Source organism: Lathamus discolor, chromosome Z (assembly GCF_037157495.1).
Source record: "Lathamus discolor isolate bLatDis1 chromosome Z, bLatDis1.hap1, whole genome shotgun sequence".
NCBI classification, from domain to species: Eukaryota; Metazoa; Chordata; class Aves; order Psittaciformes; family Psittacidae; genus Lathamus; species Lathamus discolor.
In genome coordinates this window covers 22,765,220-22,781,035 of record NC_088909.1, presented here as the reverse complement: position 1 = coordinate 22,781,035, position 15,816 = coordinate 22,765,220, and the positions used below count along the sequence as shown (strand labels likewise).

The 15,816-nt window shown below is 56.6% G+C and overlaps 1 protein-coding gene across 1 annotated transcript in view; it reads left to right on the top strand.

Moving 5' to 3' along the window:
* LOC136005855 (hydrocephalus-inducing protein-like) overlaps positions 1-15,816 on the top strand; it is a 110,303-nt gene that overhangs the window by 5,562 nt on the left and 88,925 nt on the right. The window contains exons 3-11 of the mRNA XM_065663748.1: positions 6,772-6,887; positions 7,862-8,026; positions 9,534-9,643; positions 10,988-11,186; positions 12,561-12,724; positions 13,024-13,174; positions 13,423-13,653; positions 14,293-14,496; positions 14,935-15,327. Of these exons, the coding sequence (XP_065519820.1) occupies positions 6,772-6,887; positions 7,862-8,026; positions 9,534-9,643; positions 10,988-11,186; positions 12,561-12,724; positions 13,024-13,174; positions 13,423-13,653; positions 14,293-14,496; positions 14,935-15,327 (1,733 nt within the window). The remainder of the gene's footprint in view (positions 1-6,771; positions 6,888-7,861; positions 8,027-9,533; positions 9,644-10,987; positions 11,187-12,560; positions 12,725-13,023; positions 13,175-13,422; positions 13,654-14,292; positions 14,497-14,934; positions 15,328-15,816) is intronic.

Genomic DNA, 15,816 nt, shown 5'->3' with positions numbered 1-15,816 from the left:
GAGAGGTTAAGTGCATCACAGCTCTGCAGTGGAGGCCAAAACGAGGGAAAAGATGAGGTGGTTCAAGATTCCACGTAGGGTTTGCATTCAGAGATGCTGGTCCTGACTTCTTTACTAGGTGATGCTGGGCAGAGTGCCTTCGTCTCTTGGCATCTCTGTTTTCATGCTCAGAAACCCATTTGTGTCACTGAAGTGATGGGATGCCCAAATCCGTTGCTTTGCTTTGGAAGTGCACCGGGATCCTCTGGTGGAAGGCAGTGCAGATACTGTCTCCTCACCCCTGTGGGTGCAAAAGGGAAGGGGAAAAGTGTGATGCTGGTAATGAGCAGCTGAAAGCCAGTTGCTTCTCCCCTCCCAATGCAGGAGGCTTTTTCTTGAGGGCTGCCAGCTTTAAGAAACCTCTTGTTAGCTCGTCAGTGAGGAGTAAAACTCCTTGCTGTGCTGGGAAGAACGGCAATAATGGGATCCATGTGGGAGCCTGTGTCTCAGGGTCAGCCCTGTGCTGAGCTGCTGCTCTTCCTCGCCGAGTGCTTTGCTGCTCGTGCACTGACATGACAGGCTTTGCAAATCTGCTGCTTATTCAATTATCTGCTTGGTTCGTCTCTCCCATGGCACAGGCTGCAGAGGCAGGAAGAGGACAAGCTGGTTGATGTTCCTGCGGAGCACGGGCTGGTCCCCCCTCTCAGAGAACACCCTTCTCTTCCCATCTGCAGCTCCCAGAACCAGGGGACAGAGGTGCAGGGAGGCTCCATGCCTTTCTGCAGTGATATTTTCACCATTGTGCCCATGGTAAGTGATGGCTGAGAACCTCCCTTCCTGTTGCTCCTCCTCCTTCTCATCTCTGAAGGAGGTCCCTTGGCAGATCCCACATCAGCTGCTTGATGTGCCAAGAGAGGAGACATCCGGTTTCTGGTGAGGCTAGGGGCACTTGTTGCAAAAAGCATTTCTGAGCAGCGGCAAGAGCCGACCCCAGGCTGGGCTCTGCTGCAAGGGCTGTGAATTAAGGGCACGTCATGAGTGTCCTCACAGTGTTCAGAGGTATCAGTTATTCTCCGTAAGGACACATTCCCACGTAGCGCGCGGGGGTGAAGAAAGGACACTGGTGCACTGTTAGTTCACATACTGACCTGCAGAATGCAATGGTCCTGGGTGGAAAGGAGGCCAAATTGAGCCCAAGCACAGCAATCCCTTCCTAAAACCTGGATTTATACCACATCTGAGTCTCCCTTCCAGTGTCGTCTGTGAGCCTGGACACGAGGCTGGCAGGTTTAAACGGGCTTTTTGAGTTCTACTGCAGATAGGCAGAGAAAACTGCTCACTTTCCTGGTGATGCCAGCAAAAACCCCATGGCCTTCAATCAGCCAGAGCCTGCCTTCTGAGTATTTGCATGGTCTTGAGATGAAGAATGGCTGCTGTCTGAGCAGCGCAGCATCCCTTCTCATCTTGGAGTAAACCCTGGAATAATCCCAACCTCTTCTTTCTTTTACAGTGGGTGAAAGTAGTTTATTTTTTCTATTTTGTTTTCCGAGGAAGGGGCTGCTGTTCTCTTCTTGGTTGCTCCTGCAGCCCATGGAAGGCTGAGAGGTGCCTTTCCTTAAACCAGTTGCAGGAAGTGAGCGCCTATAGAAACCAGGGATGCCTCCTGAAATGTGTGGCAGGGCTTCCTGGGACTGTGCACCAGTGCCAGGATCCTCTGCGAGAGCAGCAGAGAGTTGCAGAAACTGGTAGCGTGGCCCAGACTTAAATCCGTGGGCAAGAGCTCAGTCTCTTCTGAGGGGAACAAAATGCCCCTTCCGGGTGCCAGTAAAGGCGAGGGACTTTGGAAGCTGCTGCTTCCAAGCTCTCCTATAAATGCTGTTGACAAGCGTTGCTTGCTCCTTGCTCTTTGCTGATGCTCTAAATAGAGGCTTCCAGGGCTGCAGTGGAAACAAGAATGTGATGTTTGAAGATAAATGGTTTGCTGTCACTTCTGTTTCAGGAGGGAGATGTCTTGCCCAATTCTTCCCTTGAAATCAGTGTGATCTTTCAGCCCAAAGAAGCCAGAGTCTACCAAGAGACAGTCTACTGTGACATCTCAGGTACAGCTCTTTCCTCCTGCTCCTGTTCCCACAGAGGAGGTAGAAACACTCTTCCAGCCCACTCGGACCTCATGTAGTTCTGGAGGGCTCAACAGGGCAGTGCTGGCACACGCCGCTGTCCCCGTGGTTCCCGGTGGTCTCCTGTCGGAGGCCAGGGCTCAGGATGCCTGGCTCTGCCTTCCTGATCCCAGAAGTGACCAAGCAGTGAAGGAATAAGCTTTCCCGCCATGGCTTTGCCAGCATTTGCAACACAGCTTTAGTGAAGGAGCACCAGGCCCCTGCAGACCAGTTACGTCCAAGATGAGTCTTTGTGGCGTGGCTCTCTCCTCCTTCTCGTGCTGCTCACTTTGTGTGCAGAGTAGGCTGGGATGGCAGTGAGAGCTCATCCAAAATTTGAGCCAGGATTCAGGCACCTTAGGCTGCTTCAGTGGCTGAGAGCAGCCTTCAGACTGAAGATCTTGTGCTCTGTCATCTCTAGCAAATTTAAGGGAAAGGACCCACCTTGGAGTTTAGCTGTAAGCCTTGAGGTCTCGGTTGCCTTTGCACCAAGGGATGTGCACGTTAGCAGTACATTTATGGCTTATGTGATCTGCTCAGTGGGAAGGCTGGTTTTCCATGACTGGAGAGAGCGCCTTCATCGGGGACTGGAGAGATAAGACAAGGGCTGATGGGTTCGAGCTTAAACAGGGGAGATTTAGTTTAGATGTACAGAAGAAATTCTTTCCTGTGAGAGTGGTGAGGCACTGGAAGAGGCTGCCCAAGGAAGTTGCTCCGCCCGTGGCAATGTTCAAGTTCAGGCTGGACGGGACTTGAAGCAAGCTGCTCTAGTGGAAGGTGTCCCTGTCCATGGCAAGGGGTTGGAACTGGATGATCTTAAGGTCCTTTCCAACGCAAACCATTCTGTGGTTCTCTGAGACACCGGCCCAGGGGGTTGGTTAGAAATGAGAAAGCAGCCCCAAGGCGTATGTCCTGAGGGACGAGATGGGTCCCGTATCTTGTCCTGGAGCATCTAGAGCTGGTTCCATCCAGCCCAGGGACCGGCAGCAGCACTGAGACAACCTGGAAAGTGCTGGGTAGCAGAGGGAATTGCACTCACAGAGATTTCCCTCCACAGGCTGTGAGACCAGGCTGCCCCTGTGCATCAGCGGGGAAGGCGTCGGGCCCCAGGTCCAACTCAGCTGTGACCAGCTGAGCATCGGGGAGGTGACTGTTGGCTCAAGCCACAGCTACAGGGTGAGCAGGACGGGGCGCAGGGCATGGGGTGGATCCGGATGGCTCCCGGGCAGCAGCGAGCCTCGTGGAGCTGTGGGATGGGTCTGAATCAACTTGGTGGTGCTGAGCAGGCGCTTGGCACTGCAGGTCAAGTGGAGTGCTCTGTGTCAGGGGAATAAGCCCAGAGTGGCTCTGTTTGTGTGAAGTTATCCCCGCTTTGCATGGAAAAAAACCCCGAGGCAGAACTCGTCCTGTTGTATTTGGCAGCAGCGCTCAGCATCTTCTGCCTTTTACAGATGTTAATTGCTAAACTAGAAAAGAAGTGAGCCTTCTGTAAGCAAAGAGGATTCCTCATGTATTTCCATGTTGCCTTCTCGCTGCTGCTGCAGGTGTTCCTGCTCAACAGAGGAGTTACTGAGACGCCCTTCAGCGTGGTCTCTCCGGAGAGAGCTCTGGGCTCCTGCTTCACCTTTGGCCCCCGGGAGGGCATGCTTTTGCCTTTTGATCATCAGGCCATCTGGATCTCCTTCAATGCCAGTGTCGTGGGGCAGTTCACAGAGGAATTCCAGTTCAATGTGAAGGGATCCCCTGAGCCTCTGACGCTGACTGTGAGGTGAGGAGGGTTCTAGGAGCTTGGCGGCCACATTTGTAGCTCTCTCTGGGTAGTCATCTCCCACCTGCCTCATTTGCTGATGGAGCAGAGAAAGAAAAGGCTTGTCTGAGGTCTTGATCTTGGCTCTCATCCTGGCATCCCCACACTAGGAGCCCACACTAACCTTGACTCCAGTTTGACGCTGACTCCTTGCGACCGCAGCAGCAAATGAAGTGGAATTGTCAGCAAGAGGGAGCCATGGAATAGGTTGGGTTGAACACACCATTTGCTGTGGTCCTTGATTTTGAGCTGAGAGGCAGAGCTGGCATTGGTTGGCATCAACCATGAAATAAATTAATGGGTGCTGTGCAGCTTCACGTGCTGATTCAGGTGGATGTTGGTGAGTCCTGGAGTTTGGAGCCTTCAAGTCTGCTGAATTTAAGGGCGGGTGAGGAGATGCGGTGTGTTCAGGTTCCGTTATGCCTGCAACTACTTGAAAGGAGGATGGAGCCAGGAGGTGGCTGGTCTCTTCTCCCAAGTAACAAGGGAAAGGACAAGAGGAAACGGCCTCAGTGTGTGCAGGGCAGATTTAGACTTGATGTTAGGAACAGTTTCTCCCCGAAAGGGTGGTCAGGCATTAGAAGAGGCTGCCCCGGGCAGTGGTGGAGTCACCATCCCTGGAAGTGTTCCCAAACCGTGTAGACGAGGCCCTTAGTGACACGGATTAGTGGTGGGCTTGGCAGCGCTGGGGTGACAGTTGGACTTGATGATCTTAAAGGTCTTTTCCAGCGTAGATGATTTGACGATTCTGTGTTGGGTGGTTTAAGACGTGTTGCTCTTGGATGGGTCAGCTGGTGCCCTGGTGGTTGGCTGATGTTTTCCTCCAAGATTCAACTGTCCGCTCTGTTGAGCTGTTGCGGCTCTTGTCAAGGGATGTTTGGGGCTCCCCCGGCTTCGTGTCTCAAAGTCCTGCCCCCATAACGATTGCGTGGATCAAGATCTTCTGAGCAAGGTGTTCCTGTACTCCATGGGAAGAGCGGTTCCAGCTAAGAAATGCCAAAGCAGGAAAGCTGTGGCTGGGAAGGGTAGTTACATTGAGTGTGCTTTACTGGGGACACCCCTGTGTCCAACACATTACAGATGGGGAAACTGAGGCACGCAGCCATCACTTGTTTGGTGTCCTTCCTCAGGCCATCAACAACTTGGGGGCATACCCTGCATGACACTGTGCCCCAAGCCCCACAAGCAGCTATGGGCTGCTGACCGCTTTGCTTTGGCTGCCTCCCGTCCACCTGGATGCTGTGCTGAGCATGAGGGTGAGGGCTTGATTTGAAACCCCCTGAGGTTCTCAGGCCGGCTTTTACCCACCGGAACGGTAAGGAAAGCTGAAGGCTTTGCAGTTCTCTTTAACCGAGGCCATGTCTCCTCTGCCTTTGTCCTCACAGTGGCTGTGTCACTGGGCCGGCGTTTCATTTCAATGTATCGTCCCTCCGCTTCGGTGAAGTCTCCTTTGGTGAGTGTGCCCTGGGCTTGGGCTGCAGGGTGGGAGGTCTGAGCCTTACCCAGATGGAGCACTTGTCCAGGACAGCATTGTCACTTGTGTTCCTCCATAGCCACCTTCAGCATGTCAAAACCAGGACTGCCAGCTGCTAGGCAGTATTTTGCCATCATGAGATCAAACAGAACCAGACAGAATGGCACAGAGCCAATTGAATGGTTCAAATAGAACGGAAGGAGTAGAAAGTCAGTGTTCTCTGGTGTCCCTCACAGTCAGTCCAGCCCCAATCTGCCAGTCCTCAGCAACAGAATGACTGTGAAAGTCTTTCTTGTCCGCAGCCAACTGGAGAAGGGAGTTGAAGGCAAGTTGTAGGTGCCCTGGGTGAATTTTGCTGTTGTGAGGCAAGGGCACCATTTACCCACCTGACCGTTAGCGTGAGAAATCAATTAGTGCTGTGAGGCCAACTCGTTGTCAGCTCCCAGGTAACATGGCCAAGCAGTAGCTCCGCATCGGGCGCCCATGTCTTCAGACATGGGCTCCTCCTTCCCCACCAAAAGCCCAGCTCTGCTGACAGAGCTGGCGGCTGTGCACCCAGAGCTTCTCCACTGAGATGCAGATTCTGGTTCTCCACCTCAGTCTCGCAAAGGACTTCTCACTGAGATGGTCTCAAGTTTAAACGTGAACTCAACCCCCCAGATCAGCTGCGATTGTCTCAGTGGCTTCCATTATGGAAAGCAAGTACCAAAGCTGAAGCCATGTCAGCCTTTGTGGGGTAATGAAAGGCGGTGTGCAGCATGGCCGTTTGTCCCCGCTCCTTCGGGAGGGTGAGACGCAGGTCCTGCTTGTTCTTGAGCAAGCATCAGGTTTGCCTCCAGTGAAGTGGGCCGTGAGCTGCCACAGGCTCGGTCTCGATTGTCCCAAACCAGGAGATGCACCGAGGTTCCTGTCTGGAGAAGCTGCTTCAGAGTGCTCTGCATCATGCTGTGGCTGCCAATTTCATCTTTCCTTTCCTTTCCTGGATCATCTCTTTGATGACAGCATACTGCTTTTATCTCTCAAAAACTGTGGGAGTGTTTGTGGAGTTCACAGGGACTTTTCTGGACTGACTTTTGAGAGTAAATGTTCTGGATGCACCGTCACGGTTGAGAAGGAATTGGTGCTGGTCTGGGGGAGGTGAGAGCTCCTCACAGTTAGAGACACCTGTGTCAGAGTGGCATTTCTGTGTGACAAGCGTAAAAGGGACCGTAATTGACGACGACTTCCCCACAGAGCTTCTCAATCAGCTGTAATTGCCATTGAAAGGAGGCAAACTCCAAGCGCAGTTTTATCATGGCAGGATGTCCACCCCAGGAATCACGGGATAATAAACTCCTGTTGTGTCCTTTTCCCAGGCTTTCCTCGCACCCTGTGCTGCCGCCTCACTAACACTTTCTCGGTGCCCTTCAACTTCAACCTTCGCATTCCTGGGGACGGCTCGGGAGCACCCAGCGTGACCAGTTTTGCTCAGGTGTCAGACAGCACTGGTCCGTCGTGGAGAAAGCGAGCCCCAGGTGCCAAGAAGCCAGCTGAATTTACTATCAGGCCCTGCACAGGGACCATCTGTGCCAAGGGACACTTGGATATCCAGGTACGCGAAGAGTCCAGCCCTGTGTGCTTCAGAGGTGGAGCTGGAGCTTCGGTGGCGTTGAGGGGGCTTTAGCACTGCTGGCTCTGAGCATCCTGCGAGTGAGAGTTGGGCACTAGTGTTGGGCTCTACATCTGCCCTGGCAACGCAAAGCGCATTCGGTAATTCAGGTATTGTCCAAAGACTTCTGTTACTGCCAGAGACTGTGCCCTACACATGAACCAGCAGAAGAATTAAAGGCAAACATCACAGAATCCTAGCCTGTTTTGGGTTGGAAGGGACCTTACAGCTCATCCAGTTCCAGCCCCCTGCCATGGGCAGGGACACCTTCCACCAGACTTGGAAACTGGCAGCGTGTAACAGGATGGACCCAAGTGCTTCCATGGTTGGGGACAGTCGCAGGGATCTTTCAATTGCTCGTGGAGATTTCAGCGTCTCGTGTCTGGCTTTGACCAGAGCCAAGCACTGAGCAGAGAAGACGATCCTTATTTCTGTCCAGTGAGAGCTCAGCTGCCTCTTTCACACAGCTGATGTTTGCCCGGTGCTGCAGCGCCAGGACTGTGTCTGAGAAAGCAGACTTTTCTCACGTGCGTTGCGCTCCCCCACGACTAGGTGAAAACCCCTGATAGGCCGTTTTAGATCCATCTGGTAGCCAACTGACCACTTACACTCCCCAGCAGGACTCACCGCAGTTACTCAGAGCCATGCAGATGCTGTAGCCCCTGCTCTAAGTAACTGCCTGGTTTGGGTTCAGCTTAGAGGTGCTGAGAAGACCCCTGAGCCTGGGGCGATTGTTGCCTTGGAGGCGCTGTCACCTGGGGCTTCACGGAGGAGCTTTCTGTGCTGCTTCTTTGCAGAAGTGCTACCGGGGCGAGCTGCAGATCCAGATTTGCCAGAGCAGCCAACGCCTGCGGGTGCCGGTCCTGGGATGTGGTCTGCAGCCACGGCTGGAGTTGAGCCCCGCAGAGCTCGAGCTGGGACCGCTGCTGCCACAGAGCCATGGGGAAGAGGGGACGGTGGTGGTGAAGAACCCCTGTGGGGTTTACTCACTGGAGTTTGACCAGCAGCACCTTGCTGAGGAGCAGGTGAGGGGGAAGGTCTGTGCACGCTCCTGGAGATTCCCAGCGCTCCAGCATTCCCAGGCTTGTGCCAGGGAGACGGGGGCAGCGCGCAGGGCAAAGCCCGGCGGCATCCCAGGGTTAGCCGGCTCTGCTGGCAGGCTGTGGAGGGACTTGGATAATCCCTGCCACTGGGGGGAAAGAATATGGGAGGGGATGGCTCGTCTGGGGAGTCTGTTCACGTGGTGAAGGTCCAGAAACTCATGCTGTCTGTGGTTTCTCTTCCCTCTGTGCGCAGCTCCTACGGACACCTAAAGATGACAACAGCCACAACAGCTTGTTGCTGCCTCCGTGTGCCCCGGCTGAGAAGCTGACTGTTGAGGCCCAAGGAAGGGGCATAGAAATGAAGGTGAGATGAAATCTAAATGCTAAAAGTGCAGGTGGCAACCAGCATGGTTTTCTCATTTCCTCATCTCTTCCCCAGCCTACCATGGTTTGTGTTTCTGCCACGAGAGTGGCAGAAAACCTCTTCTCCTTCTTTCCTTTGGCTTGATATCAATCCCTACTGCCTCAGGTTGACGTTGTGCATCCACCAGGAAAGGTGGTGAAGCTAGGAAACATCTGCATTGGGCAGACGGTGAAGAAGATCGTCACCATAGCCAACAAGAGCGCAGGCCCTCTCGCCTTTAAGCTCAGAGTCACATCCACCGTGCCAGAGTTGCAGGAAGCTGGGGTAAGTGCCATTCCTTCTCTGCAGAGCACTTTAGTGTGCCTGCAGGGAGCGATGAGCTGCTGTGGGTGGGAGGTAGTAGCTAATGACAGCTGTGGGCTGCCCTGGCTGCCTGTGCCTGCCCCGTCCTCCCTGCTGGCACTGCTCTGCCAGCAGATGCTTGCAGTGTGAACGCTTCAGCTGAGCTGGGTGCCAGGACTCCCCGAGAGCCACAAGTGAGAAGGCGGCACAATTCCTCTAACCTGTTTTAGACGCATAGGTCAGGATGCAGCCGCATATTTTAGATCTGGAAAGGGGAGGGAGGTGAATCTTGAAAGAGGGAGGGTTACAGCTCTGTTGGAACTTCCATGAAAGCTTTAGAAGGCAGAGGTGACCTCACCGTGACCAGGTGGACACATGGCAGAAAACACCTTTGGTATTACCTAGGAATGCCTACGAGGGAATGAGTGGGACTGGGTCAGTGTTGGTGTGGACAGAAGAGGAATTGGAAGCCTCTTCCCTGAGTCTGGTGAGGGAGGCTCCGCAGCTGGCTTGCCAGATGAAATAGTCTCCACTCATCTCTTCGGGTAGGTTCTGTGCTTGAAGCCCAGCAAGGAGCTAAAGCTGAAGGCCAGAGGAGACACCTGCAAAGTGGAGGTGACCTTCTCCCCGAAGCGCCGCATGCAGCCGTTCAGCGGGGAAGTGCTGCTGGAGTGCCGCGGGCTGGTGCGCTCCCTCTTTGCGGTGCGGGGCTCCTGCCAGGGCAGCCTCGTGAGCTTGGACCAGGACCAGCTCAGCTTTGGAGCCGTGGTGCGGCAGAGCTACACGTGCCGGCGCGTCGTCATGCGGAACGCGGGCAACACAGGAGTCAGGTAAAGCAGGACCCCCCCGCCTCTCTGAGGGCTGATTGCTTGGATGAGGGTTGTGAGGAGCCGTAGTGTGCCCAGATAGCTCCTCTCTGCTTCTCCATCCCGCTGGAGAGTCGTGCAGCCATGGCCGTGCAGTCAGGCCCTGGCAGTTAGCAAGGGGGTACGAGCAAAAGCTCATTTAGAGGTGGGTGCAGTGGGTCCTGCCCAGCCTGAAGCCTTATTGCCAGGTGGCTCAGCATCAGGCCTGAGATGTGGTGGGAAAGCCCACCAGAGACGGAGAGCCTCACGCTGAGACTTACCCTGCCTTCACAGCTCCCCGTGGCTAATCCTTCTTTCCTGTCCTTGTGCTTTCCTTGGCAAGGTTTTTGTGGGACGTGGAGAGCTTCCAGCCGGACTTTTCTATCAGCCCCACGAAGGGTTACATCAGGCCAGGGGTGGATGTCCCCTTCGTTGTGACCTTCCGCCCCTCGAAGCTGAGCCAGGCTGTCCAGTACGAGGGGCTGCGGTGCTTCATCCCGGGCAGCGAGGCGCTCCGCCTTACGCTATCAGGATCCTGCGTGGAGGCCCCTGGCACCAGAGAGGTAACGCAGCAGGGACAGGATGGGCCCCTGGACCCCAGCATTTGCGCCACATCTCTCCCAGGGCAGGAACTGAAGGACACTTGCGAGCGCAGACTCGCTTGTGCCGGGGTATCCCAGAGAGAAAGTGCTGGGCAGGACTGCCAGAGTTCCTGAGCCCTGTCATTGCCTTTCTCCCCTGTTCGAGGTGTTGCTCCTCCAGTGAGCAGCTCGGTTGTCCTGGCTCTGCACTGCAGCACCCGTGCCGTGGGAGCACCCTGCCGGGCTCTCCTGAGACCCTCCCCACAGAGCCAGCCCGCTGTATCCCAGCACTGCACCCGCAGCCACACTTCTCCCCCGTGCCGGGCCAGGGGAGGGCATTCAGCAGTAGGAAGGGGCAAGGCATCTGCATCCAGCCCCTGGGAGGGGGTAGCTTGGGAGCAGTTGGCTCTTGCTCCCAAAGAGAGCATGGAGCTCCTCTTCATCCTGCCCATGAAGGAAGGGGCTGTGTGGCTGCAGATCTGTCCTTGCACAGCAGTTTCCTTTCAGGACTCCCCTGAAGTTTCCTTTCACCCAGCATGCGAAAGGCTTGTTCTGCTCCCTTCTTCAAGAACAACCAGCTTGATTTACTCCAAAAGCTGTGGCCAAAGTGTAATTTTTGCATGTGACAAGGAAAAGCTGCTCCCTGTGCTCCAGGTCCTGGTGTAGAGCCAGCGTGAGAAGAGTGGCAAGGATTGTGGGTACGACCCAGCAGCCTCTGTGCTCCTCTGTTACAGACCCTGACTTTCAGCTGCAATGTGCGTGAGAAGCAGAGCCAGACCATCCTCCTGTCGAACCCGAGCAGCGAGGCCTGGACCCTGAAGCCCATTGTTGAGGGGAAATACTGGAAAGGGCCTGAATTTATCCATCTGGAGGCCAGGCAAAAGGAAAAGGCCTACCAGGTCACCTACAGACCCCTAACCATGAGCTGTGGGAACAAGAAGCATCAGGTAGGTGAGCTGTGCCAGCGTGCTGACCCTCGTGGCATGACCCTCGTAGGTCACTCTCCTTTGGGCAGGAGGTTGGCCGAGATGACCTTTGGAGGCCCTGTCCAAGCTGAAGGTGTCCTGTGCTCTCTGTTGGAAGCTGGGTTTTGTGGTGGCTGGGGGCCAGGCACGGGCAAAGGGCAGATGGGAAGTCGGGACTGAGCACCAAACGTGTTGGAGCAGCTAACGTAAAAAGCCAGGCTTTCTGCAGGCCAAGAAATGAAGTTTGTTCTGCGTAGCTCCGGGTCGCTGCTTGTGGCAGCCCAGGGGGCTCAGAGACCCCCATGCTCAGCGCACGGGCTGCACAGGCTCTCCAAGCCCCGGGCACAACCACTTCTGCCAGCAGCACCTGGCTGGTGTCCTTCTGCAGCTTGCAGGGAGCAAGAAGGGCAAAGCTGCCCTGCAGTTTGTCAGTGCCGTCCTGGCCGTGAGCAGGCAGGTGGGAAACGAGAGAGATCTCTTGAGGGTCATGCAGGAGCTTTGGGAGGAGCCCTTCCTGCAGGTCTCAGGCTGGGCACATGGGGGTGACTGGCCCCTCTGCAATGTTTTCTGTGCCAGGCCAGCAACAAGCTCCTAAATCCAAGGGGTCAGTTCAGAAGGGCTCTGTGGTGCTGGAGCTGCCGGGTCCTTGTCGCGCTCCTTGTCCCGCTCCAGCTGGCCTTACAGTGGGCCAGGTCAGAGATTTCTGGCCTCAAGTCTCCAGGGTGCTCAGCAGATCTGTGCCCTTAGGGTCGCACGTGCTCAGCATCTCTTTAACGTACAGCCTGCGTGAGGAGTCTTGCAGCTTTCAGCTGCTGTGGAGGCAGAGGCAGGTGTCTGGGATCCACGGGCACCCAGAATGAGCATGGATATGAGCTTTCCATGGCCCATGTCTGGGGGGCCCCTGTTGTGCCAGCTTACAGGCTGCTCTCTGGTCAGCGCTGTTGGGGCTAAGGCCAGCAGGACTGAGGCAATGGAGCTCATCAGGGACGGCCACCCCCTGCCCACGGCTGTCCCTGCGTGAGCACAGGCTGGCAGGGACATGCCCAAGGTGAGTGGGGCCAGTAAGGGAGTGTTGGGATGTGCAGAGCAGCTCTGCTGCAGGGCCCGTGTTTCCTTGCTTTGCCCAGAGATGATGCCTCTGTGTCCTGTAGCTGTGCCGTGTCCTGTGGGCCACGCACCCGCTCACAAGCAGCTCAGAGCAGGTGCGACGCTGGCGTCTGTCTCCTCCTGCGCGGGACGGGGCTGCAGTCACAGCTCTGCCAGCTGGACGTGCTGAAAGCTGCCTCAGTGAGAGCCTCAGGCGTGGGACTGTCCAGGGGTGCTCCAGAGCCGACTTGTCCTATTCGTTGTCTGTAGGGCTCCATCTTCTTCCCCCTGCCGGACGGGACAGGCTTACGCTACCAGCTGGAAGGAACTGCTGAAGCCCCCAGGTGTTCAGGGGCCATTTCCCGGCAGGTTCCGTGCAGGAATTCCCACACGGAGCTCATCCCTGTGTCCAACTGGCTGCAGAGACCACAGAGGTGAGTCCAGCCCAGGGAGTCTGGCCTCATGAGCAATCCCTGCAGCAGCACAAGGCAGGAAGCTTCCAGTGCCTGGAAGCTCCTTCCTGAAAGCTTTTCCCTCTCCTTGGCCGTGTCTGGCCATACCCACGTTCTGCCTGTGCAGAGCCATCCTGGAGGGCTTTCCTCCAAGGGGGGTGAGAGCTGGCGCCCTGTGCCCGAGGCACTGAGGATGAGAGGGGCTGTATTGTACCCCCGCAGGATGGGTATCCTATGGGAGTCCTTCCTGTTGACCTTCACTGCGTCCTTCTCACCCGCAGGTTCCTGGTGGTTATTGACATGCTCAAACCAGAGAACCTGGAAAGCAGTTCTGTGCTGCAGGGGTGTTCATACATCGACGTGCCGAGCTCTGCGAAGAAGGACTACCAGCTCACCTTCTTCTCCTACAAAGAAGGAGTCTACAGGGCAAAGGTGAGTGAGGACACTGGTCTGCAGGGCCCTTCAAGGAGCTGTTGGCTCACCGAGAAGCTACACGCCTGTTTTCATACCTCCACGTGCACGGGTCCTATGAAATACCACAGGTGCTTTCTCTGGTCTTGCACTCCTCCTCGCTGGGTGCTCATAGCCATTCCTGGAAGCAGGGCGCTGAGCTCGGTGGGCTCTTCCGGGTCTGTTTTCATGTGTGGAATGAGCAGCACTTCCCTTTCTGTCTGATTCAGGTGACCTTCCTCAACGAGACAACCGGAGAGTACTTGTTCCACATGGTGACTTTCAAGGTGATGGCTTCGGGACCCATCGGCACTGTCGAAATGAGCACCGCCGTTCGGCAGAGAGTGTCCTCCACCGTCAACGTGGACAACCCTTTGCCTGTCCCGGTGACGTTTGCCATCAACTGCAAAGTGCCGGCCGTCAGCGTTCCACAGCACTTTACTGTTCCTGCACAGTCAAAGGTAGGAGCAAAGCTCCTGCGGCTCACTCTGCTCTCCCTACTCGTGGCCGGAGGGGGGGCTCTTGGAGGGTGATGCCTGAAAGGAGCCATGTGGGGCCTCTTTCCGTGGTGGCAGCTCCCTGCCGATGATGTAGAGAGGGAGCAGTGTGCGAGAATATCCCCAGTGGGAATCATCCTGCGCTGGTGGAGTCTGCCCTGCTGGCCCCTGTAACACGCCGCCACTGGGCGTCACGTGGCAGGTCCTTGTGCCATGTGCCCCTCATTTAATGTGTTGCTTCCAGGTGCGAGTGGCTGCAGGACAAGCCTGATCCCGCGGCCAGGTTGTCTGCAGCCTGCATTGACAGGAGGTGGTGTGTGCCCTGGGGGAGCACAGGGGCTTTTTAGGGTGGGCAGCTTCTGGCATCATGCTGGAGGGCTCTGAGCTGTTGGGATCTGTCCCTGAGTGAACCGTCCCCCAGAAGGAGCAAGGCTGTGCCCGAGAGAGAGGGAGTCAGAGCGGGGAAGGCAGCCCAGCCTTCAAGCGCTGCCTGAGCAGAGCAGGGACCAGCTGCCCCCTTCTCAGGCACACGTGTTCCCTGCCTGTGCCTGACGCCGTGGCTTTTTCCTTCCTTCCTCCCAGGTGGATCTTGTCTTGGAGTATCAGCCCCTGAAAACGGGTGAGAGCACCGGGCACCTGGTGCTCCAGAGCAGCGACTTGGGCTCTCTGTCTTACAACCTGCAGCTGAAAGCCACCTCGAGCAGGCCAGAGAAGCCCGTGTATTTCCGCACCACGCTGGGCTCCCGTCAGACCATCACCACCAAAATCCGGAATTTTGCCCAGCAGGAGACCGAGTACCTCCTACAGGTGAGCCCGGGCTGCCGGGGCTCTGGCTGGGAGGCAGCTCCTCTGGCCAGCACCAGCCCTCTCCAGCAAGGGGTCCGAGTGCCTCTGGCGTGGCCTGGCAGAGCCAGGGTGGCCATGTGAGCCCAGGGGCCTTCCCACTAGTGTGGGCTTGTCCTCCCTTACGGGCCCGTGTCTGCTGCCCTGGGTGGAGCTGCTTTTGCAGGCCCCGTGGTGCCTGGGCTTGCTTCCCGCTTGCAGCCCAGGTCTGGCAGTCTTGGGGCTTGGGTGCAGGGTTGTCCCTGCTGGGCACGTTTGCACACTTCTCGTGCCCGTTCACCGCAGGCACTCACCAGGGCTATGGTCTGGGTGGGACGGGCCAGGGGACCATCGTGTTCTTCCCGAGGCGCTGGCTCTGCTGTTGTGACCAACCCCCCATGGTCTCTTGTCTCCTCTGCGCAGACCGACTGTGCCGACTTCCAGACGGCAAAATCCATCAGTGCGGCACCCGCCAGCGCTGGGGGCTCGGAGCTGAACGTGGAAGTGACCTTTGAGCCCTGCCACCTGGGCAAAGCCAAGGCCACGCTGCAGCTCAGCTCTGCACTGGGCGGGCAGTACTGCATCCCACTCATCGGCCTTGCGCTGCCCCCTGAACCTCAGGGCCCCTTCCTCATCCCAGCCGGCGGCACCACCTCCATCTCCTTCAGGAACGTCTTCCCGAGGGCCACGGCGTTCCAGTATGCCGTAAAGCACCCGGCCTTCAGCGTCAGGGCCCCGGAGATGCTGCGCGCCAAGAGCAGCACCACCATCACCGTCTCCTTCACGGGCGGCCCCGCTCCTGTCACCAGCAGGCTGGTGGTCTCTTGCCCTGGCGGCTCCTGGATCTACCACCTCCGGGGCCTGCCCTCCACCCGCAAGTGACCAGCTGCCCCTGGCCCTTCCCGCCACGTTCGTGCTCTCTGGAGCCAATAAATTTCATTTAGCATCCTCCCACACGACGTCCTTGTCTCTAAACGGGAGAGGCATGAATTTGCTGGATGCACAGCCGGTGGACAAGGAATTGGCTGGATGACTGCACACAGAGAGTCGCGGTCAATGGCTCAATGTGTAAACGGAGACCTGTGACGAATGGTGTCCGTCAGGGGTCGGTGTTGGGGCAGACCCTGTTCAACATCTTTGTCGCTGACACAGACAGTGGGATCGAGCACCCTCAGCAAGCTTGCAGACGACACCAAGCTGTGTGGTGCAGCCGGCGCGCTGGAGGGAAGGGATGGCATCCAGAGGGACCTGCACATGCTGGAGAGGTGGCCAGCCTCATGAAGTTCAGCAAAGCCGAGTGCAGGC